The sequence below is a fragment of the Xyrauchen texanus genome, chromosome 19 (genome assembly GCF_025860055.1).
Source record: "Xyrauchen texanus isolate HMW12.3.18 chromosome 19, RBS_HiC_50CHRs, whole genome shotgun sequence".
Taxonomy (NCBI): Eukaryota; Metazoa; Chordata; class Actinopteri; order Cypriniformes; family Catostomidae; genus Xyrauchen; species Xyrauchen texanus.
Window position 1 is genome coordinate 7332693 of NC_068294.1, and position 18104 is coordinate 7350796.

General features: G+C 36.6%; 1 protein-coding gene across 3 annotated transcripts in view; it reads right to left on the reverse strand.

Annotated features, from left to right (window-relative positions):
• The window catches only part of LOC127659425 (pro-neuregulin-2, membrane-bound isoform-like), a 111538-nt gene that overhangs the window by 30773 nt on the left and 62661 nt on the right, over positions 1–18104 (reverse strand). For all 3 annotated transcript variants that reach the window (XM_052149224.1, XM_052149223.1, XM_052149225.1), the window contains exon 4: positions 4337–4457. In XM_052149224.1, coding sequence (XP_052005184.1) covers positions 4337–4457 — 121 coding nt within the window. The remainder of the gene's footprint in view (positions 1–4336; positions 4458–18104) is intronic.

An 18104-nucleotide genomic window follows, 5' to 3' on the forward strand; every position in this document is an offset into this window, starting at 1 on the left:
TGACAACATTGTTGCCTATAGACACAAACCCACCTTCGCTGGACCAGACAGGACTGGCTAAAAGTGCTCTTCACTGATGAGCCATGGTTTTGTCTCACTATGGGTGATGGTCGGACTCGTGTTTATCATGAAGGAATGAGTGTTACACCGAGGCCTGTACTCTGGAGCGGGATCGATTTATAGGAGGAGTGTCCGTCATGGTCTGGGGTGGTGTGTCACAGCATCATCGGGCTGAGCTTGTTGTCATTGCAGGCAATCTCTATGCTGTGCGTTACAGGGAAGACATCCTCCTCCCTCATGTGGTACCCTTCCTGCAGGCTCATCCTGACATGACCCTCCAGCATGACAATGCCACCAGCTATACTGCTCATTCTGTGTGGGATTTCCTGCAAGACAGGAATGTCAGTGTTCTGCCATGGCCAGCGAAAAGCCTGGATCTCAATCCCACTGAGCATGTCTGGGACCTGTTGGATCAGAGGGTGAGGGCTAGAGCCATTCCCCCCAGTAATGTCCAGGAACTTGCAAGTGCCTTTGTAGAAGAGTGGGGTAACATCTCACAGCAAGAACAGTCAAATCTGGTGCAGTCCATGAGGAGCAGATGAACTGCAGTACGTATTGCAGCTGTTGGCCACACCAGATACTGACTGTAATGTTTGATTTTGACAACCCCAGAAACACATTATTCAATTTCACTTAGTCACATGTCTGTGAAACTTGAATCTTTTACATTCATACAAATATTTACACATGTTAACTTTGCTGAAAATAAAAGCAGTTGAAAGTGAGAGGACATTTCTTTTTTTTTGCTGAGTTTATTATTTTTCAGCAGAATAATGTTGTAACTGACTATTTCTGGCTAATCCAGTGAATTAATTACTTTACAAATAAAAGGCACTTCTGATGAACACAAACCAAAAGATAGGATTATTTGGTAAAACTTTACATTAATGTTCCCTTTGTAAAAGGTTTATAAATTTGGAATTTTGGAGAAATGTTGTCAGTACTTTATAGAATAAAACAAAATGTTTATTTTACTCAAACACATACCTATAAATAGTAAATCCAGAGAAACTGATCATTTGGAGTGGTCTCTTAATTTTTTCCACAGATGTATATTACAATATAGTTATTTATGCTGGGATTTAAAAAAATGCTTTATATTTCAATTCCTTGCTGAAAAAAAAAAAAATATATTTAAACCAGCCAAAAGTGGTTAGCTGTACTTCCAGCCTAACCAAGCTTGTTAGGATGATCTGTTTTACTGATTTTAGAGGTATTGTGGTTGCTTGTTAGTTGGTCATGCTTTGAGACCACGTGGCCGATGGGCTAAACAACAGTTTGGACAGGCCAGTAGACCAGCTAAAACTAGCACCAAATCTTTTTTTATATAGCAAATCTATTATTTTTCAGCAGAATAATGTTGTAATTGTCTATTTCTGGATAATCCAGTGAATTATTTACGTTACAAATAAATGAACCAAAAGATACGATTATTTGGTAACACTTTATGTTAATGTTCCCTTTGTACATGAATATATTAATAATAAGGGTGACATTTATGTAATACTTGGCAAATTGTGCGCATGTTAACTTGCATGTTATAAAGGCTTAATAAATACACTTATTCATACTTACAGTAATTAAAATCATGAAATGCCCTATTTCATGATTTATGTCACAATGCAGAAAAAATAGACTATTATTCTTCTTTGGTAAGAAGGATGGCTCCTTAAGACCCTGCATAGATTATCGGGGGCTGAACGACATAACAACGACGAATGGTTATCCTTTACTGTTGATATCGTCGGCCTTCGAACACTTGCAGGGTGCCGCCGTCTTCACAAAGTTGGGCTTATGCAACGCTTACCACTTGGTCCGGATAAGAGAGGGGGACGAATGGAAGACAGCCTTTAAAATGCCAACTCATTTCATGACACTAAATTATGAAATTTTTTATTGGAATTTGGGAGAAATGTTTTCAGTACTTTAAAGGATAAAACTAAAAAAATAATTGTACACAGAGTCATACCTATAAATAGTAAATCCAGAGAAACTGATCATTTTGCAGTGGTCTCTTAATTTTTTTCAGAGCTGTGTATACTGATGCTATGATATAAAATGACTCATACCACGCTATACCCCTCCTCTCAAAGAGAAGCTTCAGTGGTGTTAAAGATAAAGTCCATCTCAATTATCTAAGTGAATCGCTTTGTCCAAAAAGCCAAGAGCAACACACACTATTTCCAAATCAGTGAGTATGTCCCTGAGGGACATTAACCCTTATAGCCAGTTCAAACACTCTATTCTGTAAATTAAAGAGATTGACTTTACATGGCACAGTTAAAGGATGACATCTCCCCAAAGGGTTTGAGCTTTAAACAGCTTTAATGGGTTGGTTTCTATTCCTTTTAAAAATAAATGGTGCAGACACTGTAAATCTGAGCTGCACTCTCCAAAATGGCTGATAAGAGCAAAGCACTGTGTCACTTGTATCACAAGGGAGCTGTTACTCAGCATACCTATTGATAACAGAAGGATACATTGACAGATTTGACAGAGGACACAGTACACCCTGTCTACCCCCCAAACCCCCCCACACACACACACCACCCTCCAGACCCTCAGAAACCTCATTGTTTTTTCTGTTTCTCTCTAGAGGTATTCAGTTCAAGTTCCAGGAGGTCTCTAAATATAGCAACAAAGCTCTCAGCAATCACAACTTTTCAGCAGTCAACGTGTTGTTTGGCTATATTTTATATTAAATGAAAAAATATAAATTTTTATATAATAGTAATTGTAAAATTGTAAAGTGCCAGGCCTAATAACTTGCAAAATATATAATAAATCCTAAATTGTCAGCATAGAAGCAGATATAATGAATCCCTGTAATGGCAGATGAAGTTACTCTGGATGTATTTATACTACACACCTGCATCATCAACAACTGAGAAAAAAGTTCTTCATTTCAGCTGTCTTGGTTCAGGAAGTATTTTTCCCATTCATTTATTACCAAAGGGATTACATAAAGTAATTTATAAAAGGAGTTCTAAGCCATGAATCAAACCAACAGCTCTGAGGTGAATCACAACATTACAAACTTTGATTTGAAGCAAAATGTTAACTGAAAATCAGACAAAAATATACAAGTACAAGAATGAATATTTCAAGTCTTTCATGAAGGAATGAACTACAATGCCATGAAGCATTAAAAATGATGTAATCAAATTAAAAACAATGGAAAAAAATATAAACATTTTGATTTAAAGTTGTTGATTATAAGTGTAGAAACAATATATTGCATGTACTGTAGATTGCAAAATATTCAGAAACATACAAATAAATACTTATTTTGAAGCAGTTTTTTTGCCGCAATTCTTTGTTTGGTGGATTGTTTCCAAACAGGATCATGGGTAGTGAAGTTCTTCAGCAGGAATTCCACTATTGCAATCAAACTGGTGCGATTAAATAAAAGTTTAAAGCCATTACCATTGGAGCGCACTCTTTTGATGCAGCAATACGGCCATGTTTTCTGACGTCAAACAAAGAATATATATATCAGTTAGTCCACCCAAGCCTTCTCCCATTCCACCCATTCTTACCACTTCTGGTGCAAACAAAGTGGAAAGTCTAGGTTTTTAGGATCTCCTTTGCTTGATGAACTCAGAATCCCATGCTGCATTGCAATGCAAACAATATGGCAACGTGCAAAGTCAGCAATCGTGCTCACGATCGCATCTTATCTATCATAATAAATCGTTATAAACATTTAAAAAATCCCATTATATTTTTGCTAATATATAATCTGTTCTCCAATACATCAGCTGTGCACATTTAAGAACTTACACTGGGGGATCAGTACAGGAAAACTTAAATAACGTGGATTGATGGCTTTAACAGAAACATATATCCTATCTATTAACCACCTTAGAGCTCATGGAAAGTCTGTCTTTAAACGTTTATAAGTTATCACTGACAATTTCCCTATGGAAAAAAAATAATTGGAATTTATTGGGAACAAGACTGTTGTGCTCTATTATGGAGAACAGAGGTGAAGTGGCATAATGTTTAAATTCTGTTAATTCTATTAATTTAAATGAGATAATACATTTAATAAAATCTAATAAATTGCACAAAGTATAAAAATATATACATTTAAAGTAATCCAAAAAGGTGTTTTTAATTTGAGCCAAGTGATGTCAAGTCAAAGTTTCTGGAAACACTGTGTACAGTATAAATAACCTTCTAAACATACTCCTGAAATGTATATGAAGTTGAGGGATTAGTCAGAGTAAAAAAGTAAAAAGCAAAAGTAATGTAGAATGAATGTGCAACTTACTTGCAGGACAGCTGATTTATACCATGTATGAAATAACAGTCTCCACCATTAACGCAGTGCGTCTTCTCCGTTTCATTGCACTTCCTGGCATGACTTGAGCCTGGAGACAATGTCGTGGTTACTATGGAAACACACACACACACACACACACACACACACACACACACACACAAAAACACACAAAGACCAAAATGAGTATCATACATTATGACAATGTTGCAAAAGTTTCAATGGCTATGTTAAGAATGGAATACTGCAGTTCTGCATACTACATACCACAGCACATACACTTAATGTTTTCTTTGTTAAGGGTTTATAAATACATTTATTAATGGCTAATAATTAATTTACAGATGCATTATAAATCATTGATTTGCTATTATAACAACATGCATAAAAATGTGACATACATGCAATACTTGCCAAATAGTGAGCCATTTTACCTCACGTTTTACAGTAAATGCTTACTATCATTAATTCAATATTAGTGCCATATGAAAATGTACTCTAATGAAAAGTAGACACTTAAGAAGCATTTATAAAGGAGAAACATAGAAACCTAAAGTATGTACATAAGTTCAGTATGGTATTATTGACTGCTTTGAAATGAAAAGAGCTATACAAATTGTGTTGTGAAAAGAGCTATACAAATAAAAATGACTTGACTTGACTATGTATACTGTGCACAGTATACATGCTGCATATGACTTTCTTTCAAAAATATGTAGAAGTATGCCATTATCCAATATCATACAGACAGAAAGATAATTTGACCTCAAAAGGTGGAGCCGAGGCTAATCAAACACAATTAATTTCACCAACCCAGGTGACAGGCTTTCAAAAATCATTCAGCATTTACTTAATATACATTTTTAGAAAGATTCCTTCCTGAAACAGCATACAACACTGCTAAATATTGCTCTGATACAGTAGCAGGACTGACAACTCATGTACACACCCATACAAGGCACTGTATGTCATTTTGTATATTATCTAGAGTGAGAGACATGCTGCCAAATACACATGGCAGATAGGAGGATGTTCTCGCAGTCATTGTTGGCTCACAGCCACATAGAGGGTTTCGATTTTCTGCAGTGTGTCACGCAGAATCAAGCTGTGCACTGCAGACACAAGCCCATCGCATCTGCTCTACAGCCACAGAAGTGGAGAATCCACGATTTCACTGTCTGCCCCAGCACACAGCCACACAGAAATACACACAGAGAAACAAACAGACAGGTGTGAAAGAGAGAGGGAGTGGAATAGTAGTGCACTCCTCACTGCACAGTATATACTGCATACTGAATCTAAAAATAGTATGTAAAACAGCATGTAGTATGCAACAATACATGTTTCCAACATGACTTCACTTCACTACATTGCATGTTAATGTTAAATTTAGCAAGTAACATCCATGCATGTTATGGAATTATAGCTTACTATTTACTGAATACTGCACAGTCCACAATCCAAAAACAAAATAACAATTCAGAGACACAACAACAAACCATAAAACACAACAACAAATCTGAAAACAAAAGAGCAAATAAAAATCACAATGCATGGGTCTGTCTACTCTGTTTGAACTGAATAATTACGTCAAACGCATACACAATTCCCCAAGAATCCCTACGGGAAGTATTCAATATATTGTCTGTTTGCATCCTACAGTACTAATACAAGACACACTCACTACAAGTTACACCCGCTTCAAATATCTTTTGAAATGCTGAAGTCTTGCAACAGCGGAATGTCCATTATACATTGTGTTAGTTGTGTTAATTTGGAGTCCCAAACAAACTCTACACATATACCTGTCCCTTGAAAAGTTTTTTTAAATTATTAAAAGCACACCAACTTAAGAGTCGCGTGGCACGCAAATGTGCGAAAGGCCAGCTCTGCACACTTTACTAGTTTTTAATACTTTGTGTCATAAACCAGTGAGGTTCCATACACCCTGTTCCATAAGTGTCCTATGAAGACAATATGTCAAAGAATTTGAAATCCTCAGGCTCTGGAGACATTAAAAGACAATAATGTGCTCAAGCTGATACCCCTGACAGGGCCGCAGACCAGGGACTCAATTTGGACGGTGCGGTGGGAGAGATTCAGCGTCAACTGTCGAGCATGTCGGCAATACTGGCAAAAGTCGTTACTGACTTGGAGGCTCTTGCTGTAATATGTCGATCGATCACTGCCATTGAGATGAAATTCGCTGAGGTGGTTACAATTATGTCAGATGTGGTGAAGTGGATCGATTATCTGGAGTCATCGGAGAGGGAATTAGCTCCTAATCTGTTAGCGACCAAGGTGGAATTGGAACGCATTTGGGAAAAGTTGGAAGATATGGAGAATCGTAATCAGCAAAACAAAGTCAGAATTGTTGGAATTCCTGAGAACAAAGAAGGCAGAGATATGGTGAAATTCCTATGAGCTCTTCCCGAGTCTGCTCGACATAACAGGCCCAAGCTCACAGGGTTCCGGGTCTTAGATCCGCTGAGGGACACAGGCCTCGATCAATTCTGGCCAAATTTCTGAGATCATCCGATAAAGATCTTGGAAGAACCACAACATTTTCTTGTTCCTAGACTTTGTGAATCCGATAACAGAGAAACGTGTTAAATTCAAGGAATGCAAGAAACTCTTACATCAATGGAAGTTCGCTTTTGCACTGATGTTCCTGGCCAAATTGAGAATAGAAACTAAGGATGGGCGCAAAATATTTACATGCCCACAGCAAGCGATATCCTTTATAAAGTCAATAGAATGAGTAAGTTATTGTGTGAAGCTCCTGATACAGCCAAGTGGACCTGATTCACTCAACATTCACTTGACTGTCCGAGGAAGCTGAGCGCCTTCTTTGTGTCTTTTTGTGTTGGTTCTGCCTTGTGGCTGGGGTTTGTTTTGTGTAGTAGCACTCCTTCTAGAAACTCTTACATCAACAGAAGTTCACATTTGCACTGATGTTCCCGGCCTTTGACTCACTGAACATTCACTTGACTGTCCGAGGAAGCTGAGTGCCTTCTTTGTTTCTTTTTGTGTTGGTTCCGCCTTTTTCCACCTCATAAGGTTTATTCTAGAATCGTTTTTTTTTTATATCCCTCATTTCATCTGTGGTTGATTGCTCATTTGGAAACATTTTAGTCTCAGATCACACCCTGGTGAATATAGAGGTGTTGCCACATATGGAGAAAAGGAAACCATATAGTTGGTGCTTTAATGTATCCCTTTTGCAAAATCCTGAATTCCAACAAATGTCCAACAAAGGCTGAAATCAATGTTTATATGGAGACCAACTGGTCCCCAGTATCCTCTGTGGGCATGGCTTTGGAGACACATAAGGCGGTTCTTAAGAGTCGGATCATAAAGTATGCCTCCATCAAAAAATCCAAAGCACGGGAACTCATGGATTTGGAAGGGAATATTAAAAGTGATGAGGCAGAGCTGAAGCGTCGAATGTCACCATTAGAACTCCCTAAATTGACGAATGTGAAAAACAAATTGTCTTGATTCTGAGATAACCTTGGAGGAGCTTGGCGAGGTAATTAAGGCCTTGCCTACAGGCAAGGCTCCAGGGCGAGATGGTTTTGCCGCTGAATTTTTTAGATGATATGCTACAGAAATGGCTCCACATTTGTTAGAGGTTTATACAGAATCATTAAAAAATGGAAAGCTTCCACCAACCATGACACAAGCACGGATCAGTCTGATTCTTAAAAAGGACAAAGATCTAAGTGAGTGTAAGAGTTACTGTCCAATTTCACTGATCCAGCTAGATATAAAATTATTATCAAAAATTCTGGCTAACTGATTAAGTAAAGTTATGACATCTCTTTTACATATAGATCAGGTGTGGTTTATTCGGGGCTGCAGCTCTTTTGATAACATTAGGCATTTCATCAATATTATGTGGTCAGTGGTGAATGATCAGACTCGCGAATGATCGCTGCCATCTCCCTTGACACCGAAAAGGAGTTTGATAAGGTAGATTGTTTTTTTTAAGATTTTGGAAATATATGGAATACTTTTATTAGATGGATTAAGTTATTTTATAGACACCTGGTAGCGGTGGTACAAACAAATTGATTAATTTCAGATTACTTTACTCTGGATAGGGGCACCCAGCAGGGTTACCCTCTTTCACCATTATTGTTCCGTCTTGCCCTGGAACCATTAGCAGCTGTGATAAGAAGGGAAGATGATTTTCCAGGAGTGGTGGCAGGAGGTCTGGTGCATTTACACAGGTGATATTTTATTATTCATCTCTGACCCCATTAGATCTATGCCTTGCCTCCATAGAATTATTACTTCCTTCTCTAAGTTCTCGAGATACAGAATCAATTGGTCTAAATCCAAAGATTTGGCTCTGACAGCATACTACCCAGTAATGGCTTTCCAGCTGGGTGCCTTCCAGTGGCCCAAACAAGGCGTTAAGTATTTGGGCATTTTATTCCCATAAAATTTGTCTGAATCGTTCATTTTGACCACTTAATAAAGGGGTTTTCAAGTGATGTGGCTAGGTGGGCTTCGTTACATTTATCTATGATTGGGAAGGTTAATGTTATTATATTAAAACTAATTGTATTCTAAAATGTAGCTACCTGTTACAATCTTTCCCAGTAGATGTCCCCCTCTCTTACTTCAAGCAATTTGATAGCATAGCGAAGTCCTTTATTTGGAATGGAAAGCGTCCTAGAATTAGTTTCATAGGCGACTCAAAGGTGGGCTAGGCCTATCCAAGATTTTTATTAAGTAAAGTTACACCCCATTATCTCGCATTTGCACTCGGTATGGACAAAAGTGTCCAGAATGTTTAATTTGGACATTTATTTAAATGTTGCCTCCAGCATATGGCTGAACCCTAAACTATGTATTAATACGTTTCCTTTCTGCTGGTCAGAGTGGATTGTGAGGGGGGTTACTACACTCAGTGCACTGTATGAGAGTGGAGTGTTGAGATCTTTTGAAAATTTTGTTCAACATTTTGGGATTCCCAGATCTCAGTCTGCTCTACATTGTTTTTGGGAGTAGCCCCCTAAAGTGGCAGATACTCTGGGAGAGGTGATTACTGCTTTTGGAAAAGGCATCAGTGTGTTGCTCCCTGCTAATTCAGAGTCTGGAGGACAGAGCTTCAACCATTTAAATTTGATATAGGAGGAGGGAGTGTGGGCTACGATTTGAAATAATGTCAAGTCTGCATCTAGACAGAAAAGGGTTCGCCTTATGCAACTCAATATTTTACATTGATTCTATTGGACCCCATCTAGATTGTATAGGCTTGGTCTTAAAGAAACACTCACCTGCTGTCAATGCCAATCAGAAGATGGAGACACAGCCCATGTCTTTTGGGGGTGTGTTAATATCAATCATAGGGTGGGGTTGGTGATTGGGAAGGGATATTAGTGTGGGCTAAATGTTAAATGTTGATTCGATGTACACTACTGGTCAAAAGTTTATGGTCTTATTTACATTTTTTCTTCACATTTTAGAATAATAGTAAAGTCATCTAAACTAAGTAATAGAATTATGTTGAGACTATAAAAATTCTAAATAAATCAAAACAATGTTATATTTTAGCAACTTTAAAGAAGCCACCCTTTACCTAGAAACTACAAACATTTTCTCTTGGCATTTTCTCAAATAACTTCTTGAGGTATCATATTTTTAAACAGTATTGAAGGAGTTTCCATCTATGCCTGGCACTTAATGAAAATGTTCTTTCCATTTACTTTTATTTTAGTTTTGTTAGGAAATCAATTAATATGTTGGCACAACAGTTTTTAAGATCATGAGAAACATTTCAGTCAAGTGACCCCAAATGTTTGAACAGGAGTGTATATGTCATATTCCCTGTTGTCTTTTGTTTTTGTTCTTTTATGTTGAAATTCTTGTTTAGTTCCTGTTTCCTGTTAGTTTTGCAGTCCTTTGTAGTTTTATTCCTTGATTGGTTCTCCCTGATTATTTCTCATTCCCTGATTGTTTCCCCAGGTGTTCCTCGTTCCCTTGTGTATTTAAGGCCTTGGTTTCCTTGTTTCCTGTGTCAGTTTTTGAATGTATGAATGTTTTTGTCTATGTGCTGTGCCAGGTTCCCTGCCTTTTCCTCAGAGTTAACTTGTTTGTTTTTCAGTTTAATAAAGCTACATTTAGATCCTTATTCCTTGCCTGCCTCATCACAGTATACGTGTTTTTCTCTGTTGTGTAATTTTGAATCAATAAAAAAAGTTAATTGAAATAAAAGTACACCAACTTAAAAGTTATTTTGAATACAATCAGACCACCCTCCACTAGGTGGCAACAAGGATGAGAAATGTGACGAAAATGACGAGAAGAAGCGGCACCACTGTGTAGCTAGCAAGCTAATTGGCAAGGGGTAATGCTAAGCTAATAGGCTAACCTTGTGAGCTACCGGAGGAAACAGAAGAGAGAAATGTTTACTATCACCATTTATTTCTTTGTTTTAATAATAAGATATGTGACATAATTTAAAAGTTAGTCTTTGTCATATTTACAAGACAACATGAATGATACAGCGATTGTATATAAGTTTAAGGCAATAGAATCGTTTTGTGATCCAAAAGTGTGTTAATTGGAGTCGGTATGACGTGTACTGCATGTTCTTTGTCATCTTGCAGGATGCAGACAGATACACTTGGAAAATTTTGATTATTTATGAAAACTGGGACAGATAATATGAATACGTTACAAATGTAATTTTACAGTATGTATTCGGTAATCTGTAGAGGAATACATTTTAAATGTAACCCTTTGAACTCTGTTGTTGTTGTTACATGACCTCACTTAATTTGTCAAACGACCTTATCGCTGCATGTTTAATTCATCAAGTACTGTCCCGTTATTATCTTGGAAATAAAAAGGGTATTTCGCATTTTTAATCCTATTTTGTGTCAAACATCTCATCTTTTGACAATTTGATCAAATACAGAGTTCAGCATACTCCACACAATATCTACTACTTTAAAAGTTTGCCATCACTTAGACATATTTTTGGTTTTTGAAAGAAATTGATGCTTCTGTTCACCAAGGATGCATTAAATTAATCAAAAATACCTGCAAAAAATAATTCATACTGTTTAGGATTATTATTACTGTTTGTAATAACTGTTTTATATTTTTACATATTTACACATGATGACAAATACATTTTACCTGTGATGACAAAGCCCAATTTCCAGCATCATTACTCCAGTCTGCTAAAAAATAAATAAATAATGTGTCACGTAATCCTTAAGAATTTATTCTAATGTGCTAATTTAGTACTCAAGAAACATTTCTTATTATTAGAAGAGTTAAAAACAGTTGTGCTATTTAATGACGTTTGAACACTGCAATACAGTGTCTTTTCCAGTTTCGGAAAGTCAGATTACATAACCAAGTCTGTTTTTGGGTTTAAAAATGGCCTAAAAGACTATTGTTCTTTAGAGAGAAGAAGCCACTATTGACTTGAAAGAACAAAGCCAACTGGATCTTACCAGGACAGAAAGAGATGTGGATGGCCCATTTACACAACAACAAGCAGACAAGAACATCAGAGTGTCTAATTTGAGAATAAACACTTTACAGGTCCTAAACTGGCAGCTTCAGTGACCAGTACATGACAAACAACAGTTTCATCTACAACACTGAAGAAAAGACTCTGGGACACTGTCCACACCTGACAATGGCATATAAGCAGAAAAGTGTAGAATCATTACAAATTAGTTTTATGGATGGATGAGTATATTTGATGAGTCAAATAGTCATTTGCAACATTAGAAATGTCTTTATTGTAATTCTTGATCAAATTAAAGCATCCTTTGTGAATTCAATGATAATTTTCTTTTAAAAATATTTTATAGTGATTCCAAACTGCATATACTGCAAAAATAGTAGTGTGGTAGTATGCCATTTGGAATATACTCCAAGGACCCCAAAAAGGGAAACAGATGTAATACAAAGCAAGATAGAGAAGAAAAGATGGAATATTAGAGAGAGCTTTTTTTTTTTTTTTACATTCACAAGAAAAAAGAAAGTGTTCTTCAGTGGGACTGGAAGGAAAGCTCTAATCAAGGGAACATAGGAAGCATTCCCTAAAGAGAAGAGCTAATTAACTGAGGATATACAGCAACTAGCTGAATATAGGGATAAACTTAGCATGAAAATAGTAGCGAAAAAACAAACAAACAAAAATAATAAAACGGGCATTTAAAAATGTTACCGTTTTTAAAAGCATAATACCTGCATGCAATTTGTCTTCCTTTGCTACAACATCATATGATTACCTTTTAAATCCAAGAGATGGAAATTGATTATGTGGAGCATGTGAAAAAAAAAGGCTCTGACTAATTAACATATTTTCTTGCCACTGTCAAACACAAACATAAATGTCACAAAGAAAATTCAGATGGGGTCAAAAGTGTTTGTCAGAGTCATTATGTAGAGGTACTGCACAACTTGTAATAGAGTAGTATGGTAGTATGCTATTTTGATCAGTAGTCAAGCTCAAGATGCCAAGTGAATGTGTGAGAGCTGAGGCCTCACTGTTAGTGTGTGTGAGCTGACAGAGCTTGAGGGTGTGTGAGAGTGTTTTATACAGATCATCTCTCTCTGTATATGTGAGCTGACAGAGCATCTGCTGTGTGTGTGTGTGTGTGTGTGTGTGTGTGTGTGTGTGTGTGTGTGTGTGTGTGTGTGTGTGAGTGTGTGTTTGATGATTAATACGACTAGATTGAAATTCCTGATATATCTGTTCTAGTTGCACTTCCACCTCCGAGACACCGGTGGTGCTGGGCACAACGCCTGTGTGTGTGTGTGTGTGTGTGTGTGTGTATCAGTCCTAAACCCAAAGTGTTTCTTTCCTCCTGTGTACTAATTAGTGACATCAAAGTGTGCCAACAAAATGTTCTAGCGCCATAAAAGTCTCAAGCTCTAGAAGTGCATCTGATCTGTCATAGAGTTTTAACTTCACATAACAGCAGATCTGGCTCATCACAGCACATGCTGAGAGTAACTGTCTTCTGCCTTCAAGTGCACCTGGAAAGATTTTACATACAAGTTAGTCATTTTGATACATATTAAAGTCAGAAACAACATACAGAAGAAGACAAAATAAACATAATCAATGGCATGACAAACTCTTGTTTCCATTCTAATCGGCAGTAGCTTTACAACAAACAGCAAAGCTATTTTATTGATAAGGTTGTGGGTAGTGTTGAAAAAACTAAGTCTTGTATCTGGAATTTACTGACAGCAGCTTTCAGGGTTCCTGCAGATCCTTAAAAAGTCTTAAAATGTCTTAAATTCAGTTTTCCAAAATGTAGGGTCATAAAAGTCTTAAATATCTTAAATTATACAACCAAAGTCTTTATTATCATTTAAAGAGGTCTTGAATTTGAAAACAGGAAGTGACTGACCTCATGTGATGTTTCAATTTTGTTATCTTAATCCTTTCTTCATGTAGAATATAATATACACAGATGGGTCTGTGAGTGAGAGTGTATTGTATATGTGTAATGTATATTTTCCGCACAATCCTCCGCAGTCAGCCTTTATTCCTCTCGGAGGCTTGATTAGCCTGATAAGGGACCGGGTGTGTAGAATCACGACCCGGCCCTCCGCCCTGACACAATATGGTTGTCAGTATACATTTTAGTGCTTAATTCTGCTCTGTACACACAAGGTTTTGCAATTAATGGGAGTGACACCCGGATTCTATGAAAGAATTAGTAAATAGTCAATTCTACGCCAGGTGTATCAAACGTGCGGCCCAGGACTCCAATGTGGCCCACGGGATGATCTGAGGGGAAAAAAATACTTTCAAAACTTTCACGTTGATTAACCTATTATATCAATATGATTATATTTTTTGGCTACAGCAGGGAAGATAAACATTTGAATTTGAAATGTTGCATGGATGTTATAACTTGCATCATAAGTGGAATTTCTTGTAATTATGCACATCATTCAGCGCTCGAAGATTCACACATACAGTATCAGTGAATGCCCCGCATGTCTTCACAACTCATCTCACTGTGAGGTTTGTGGCAGAAATGACAACATGGAAATATATAAGGATAAATAATAGAGGTACTAACTTTTCTATTATTTCCAGAATTATTGTTTTTTCTAAGTGGGTTTGTAATTTAAAGTACAAACAGTTTCTTTGCATTAATGTTCAATCTGAATCGGTTTGCTAAAGCTATCCAGCCCGGAGTAGTGTGCGGTTCTCTTTTTCTGTCAGTATTGTTGCTTGACTCTCTACTGCTAATTAATGTAGTAACCTCATGTGGCAATGAGCACCTCTCCTCATGATTCTGTTTGGATACATTTTAAGCCTAAGTAGCAGTCTTCATTTTCTATTCCTACTAATGAATGTAACCTCTTGTTAATGAGATTAATGAATTCCATGTTTTCTCTTTTATATTACCCCAATAGTAACTAGACAAATAAAGTTTATAGACAAACCTTGAAAGAGCCTGTTCTGAAAGTTTAAAAAAGATTTAAAAGCTTAATTAGTTTGTTAGTTAGTTAGTTCCAGACCGACAGACCGACAGACAGACAGACAGATAGACAGATAGATAGATAGATAGATAGATAGATAGATAGATAGATAGATAGATAGATAGATAGATAGCATGTTTTAGTACTTAGCTTGGCATTGCTAGCATGTTTCAGTACTTAGCTTTGCATTGCTAGCATGTTTTAGAACTTAGCTTTGCATTGCTAGCATGTTTTAGTACTTAGCTTGGCATTGCTAGCATGTTTTAGTACTTAGCTTTGCATTGCTAGCATGTTTTAGTACTTAGCTTTGCATTGCTAGCATGTTTTAGTACTTAGCTAAGTGTTGCTAGCATTTTACTGACTTAATCCACTGCTCTCTATTTTTTCCTCTTCTGGAATGTCGTTCACACGTAATAGTGAATAGTTTCTTAAATAGGTTTTAATAGTAGATCAGAAGGTTGGTCTTTCAAGCCAACCTAATTAAAGCAGCATAGAGTTAAATCTGAATTTACGGTGTTGCCTCCTCTGCTAATCCGATTTTTCCCACCACTGAATCTCCAGCGTCACAACTAAAGAAATTATATTCTAAGTTTTTATTTTGCAGTTAGCAAAACAGCACGCCTTTCTATTGCGTTGTGTTTGCTGCGCTCAAAAACAATGAATGAATATTATGAGCTTGTACTTTCATTGAATTTCTCCAAACGACACGCCAACTCACGAGATATTGGTTTGAATCAGCCTGACAAATCCTTCACTGAATGAACTCAATGAAACACAGCAACTGAATTATGTCTGATTCAATTACTAAACCGCAAGTATCAAGTCTCTGTCGTGCCAAAGAGATACAAGAACTGTTTTGAGTGCAAAATCCATTAAAAACTTAATTCAGTCATAACACTTGTTGTTCAAATGATAATATTAAGATAAGATAGAAAATTATTTTAATAAATGGTTTTATAATTTTAATACATGATTTCATATATATATATATATATACACAGTAAAAAAAATTATGGTAAAAGACTGTAAAAATGCTACAGTAAAAAAAAAACTTAAATTGGTTAATGAGTAGTAATATATTTTAGATGTAAAAAGTATGATTTTACAGTATAATGAATGGTACAAATGTATATTATGTTTAACAAGAGAGTGCCTGCGTGACCCATTGCATTTCATTATATTTTATGGGAATAGTTACGTTTCTTCTTTTAATTCAGTTATGCACTTTGGGGTGTTATATTTGATGTAGTTTAGTTCATGTTTATTGCATAATTTAAGTGTTACCCTGATGGTGTTTAGTGTTTGTGTGAGTGATAATGTCTCTACATGTTTATTTTTTCATTGCTCTGGAAGAGCCACTATTGATGATGAATATATGTCATCATGTGCCCTTTTGTAATTACTACGGTGATTAACAATACATTATAAAGTGAAAAGCAGATTTTTATAGGTTAATATATTAAGTTTATTATTTAACAATATAAACGGTGGTACTGCACTGTAAAATATACAGTAAAAAACTGATTTAAACTGTAAAATGTACAGGTTGTTTTGTAAAGTTTATATTTTTACTGTATTTGTTTACATAATTATTCTGGTAACCACAGCTGCCAGTTTTTGTTGTTGTAAAAATAACGGGATTTGTTTTACAGTGCACACTCACCTGCCACTTAATTAGGTAAACATGTACATCTATTTATGCATGCGATTATCTAATTAGCCAATCATGTGGCAGCAGTGTAATGTATGAAATCATGTAGATACGGGTCAGGAGCTTCAGTTAATGTTCACATTAACCATCAGAATGGAGAAAAAATTTGATCTCAGTGATTTCAACCGTGGCATGATTGTTGGTGTGAGATGGGCTGGTGTGTGTATTTCTGTAACTGCTGATCTCCTGGGATTTTCACACACAACAAACAACCAGCGAGTGGCAGTTCTGTGGAATGCCCAGACTGGTCCAAGCTGACAGGAAGGTCACAGTAACCCAAATAAACACGTTACAACAGTTAAATGAAGAAAAGCATTTCTGAACACACAACACGTTTAACATTGAGGCGGATGGGCTACAACAGCAGAAGACCCATCCGGGTACCACTACTATCAGCTTAGAACAGGAAACTAAGGCTGTAGTGGGCACAGGCTCATCAAAACTGGACAGTAGACTTTTGGATAAATATCACCTGGTCTAACAAATCTGGATTTCTGCTGAGGTATCCAAATGGTAGGCCCACTGCAGCCTCAGTTTTCTGTTCTTGGCTGACAGAAGTGGAACCCAGCGCGGTCTTCTGCTGTTCGACATGTGTATTCTGAGATTCTGTTCTGCTCACTACAATTGTACAGAGCGGTTATCTGAGTTACCGTAGCCTTTCTGTCATTTCAAACCAGTCTGGCCCTTCTCTGTGGGCCTCTCTCATAAAAAAGATGTTTTCGTCCACAGAACTGCCACTCAGCCCTTTTGGCACCAACAATCATGGCACATCACATTTTTTCCCATTCTGATGGTTGATGTGAACATTATCTGAAGCTCCTGACCCATATCTGCATGATTTTATACATTACACTGCTTCCACTACAAATGACTAATTATTTATCTAATATTGTAATCAGATGACTTTACTAATTACTTTGTTGAAAACGTAATCACATTAAAATTACTTTTAAGTTACTTTCTAAAACCCTTTTCTGCTCAATTAATTGAAACTAATGTCTGTATTTCTTCCTTGTTCATTGTAACACACAAGTCATACACTCACATAAGCATAACCCTTTAATGTACTTAAAAGTAATGAAATTAATTGAAAGTCAGTAACTGTAATCTGATTACAAGAATTTAAAAAGTAATGCATAAAACTATTTAGATTACTGTAACTAATAAAATGTAATTAGAGAACTGTAACTACTGTAACTTTGTAATTGGATTACACCCAACACTGGCTATGGATATCACTTATCAAAGCAATTGTTGGAGTAGCTACTGTATTCCGTACAGACATGGAATGAACATTTAGGGGATTCACTCCTGCATTTAAATGTGGTTGACACTGTATGGCACACTTTGTCATGTGAATGTGGCCAATGAGTGTCAGGTAAACTGCCGCGGTGAGAGCATGCTGATTGATCTAGCACAAGACTGAACCACCACCTGAGCCTTGCCATTTCTAAACCTGCTAATTAACTTATTAACACACACACAAACACACACACACACACACACACACATACACACACACACAGAGTAGAGAAGTGAAGATGGGCATAAAGCGAGACA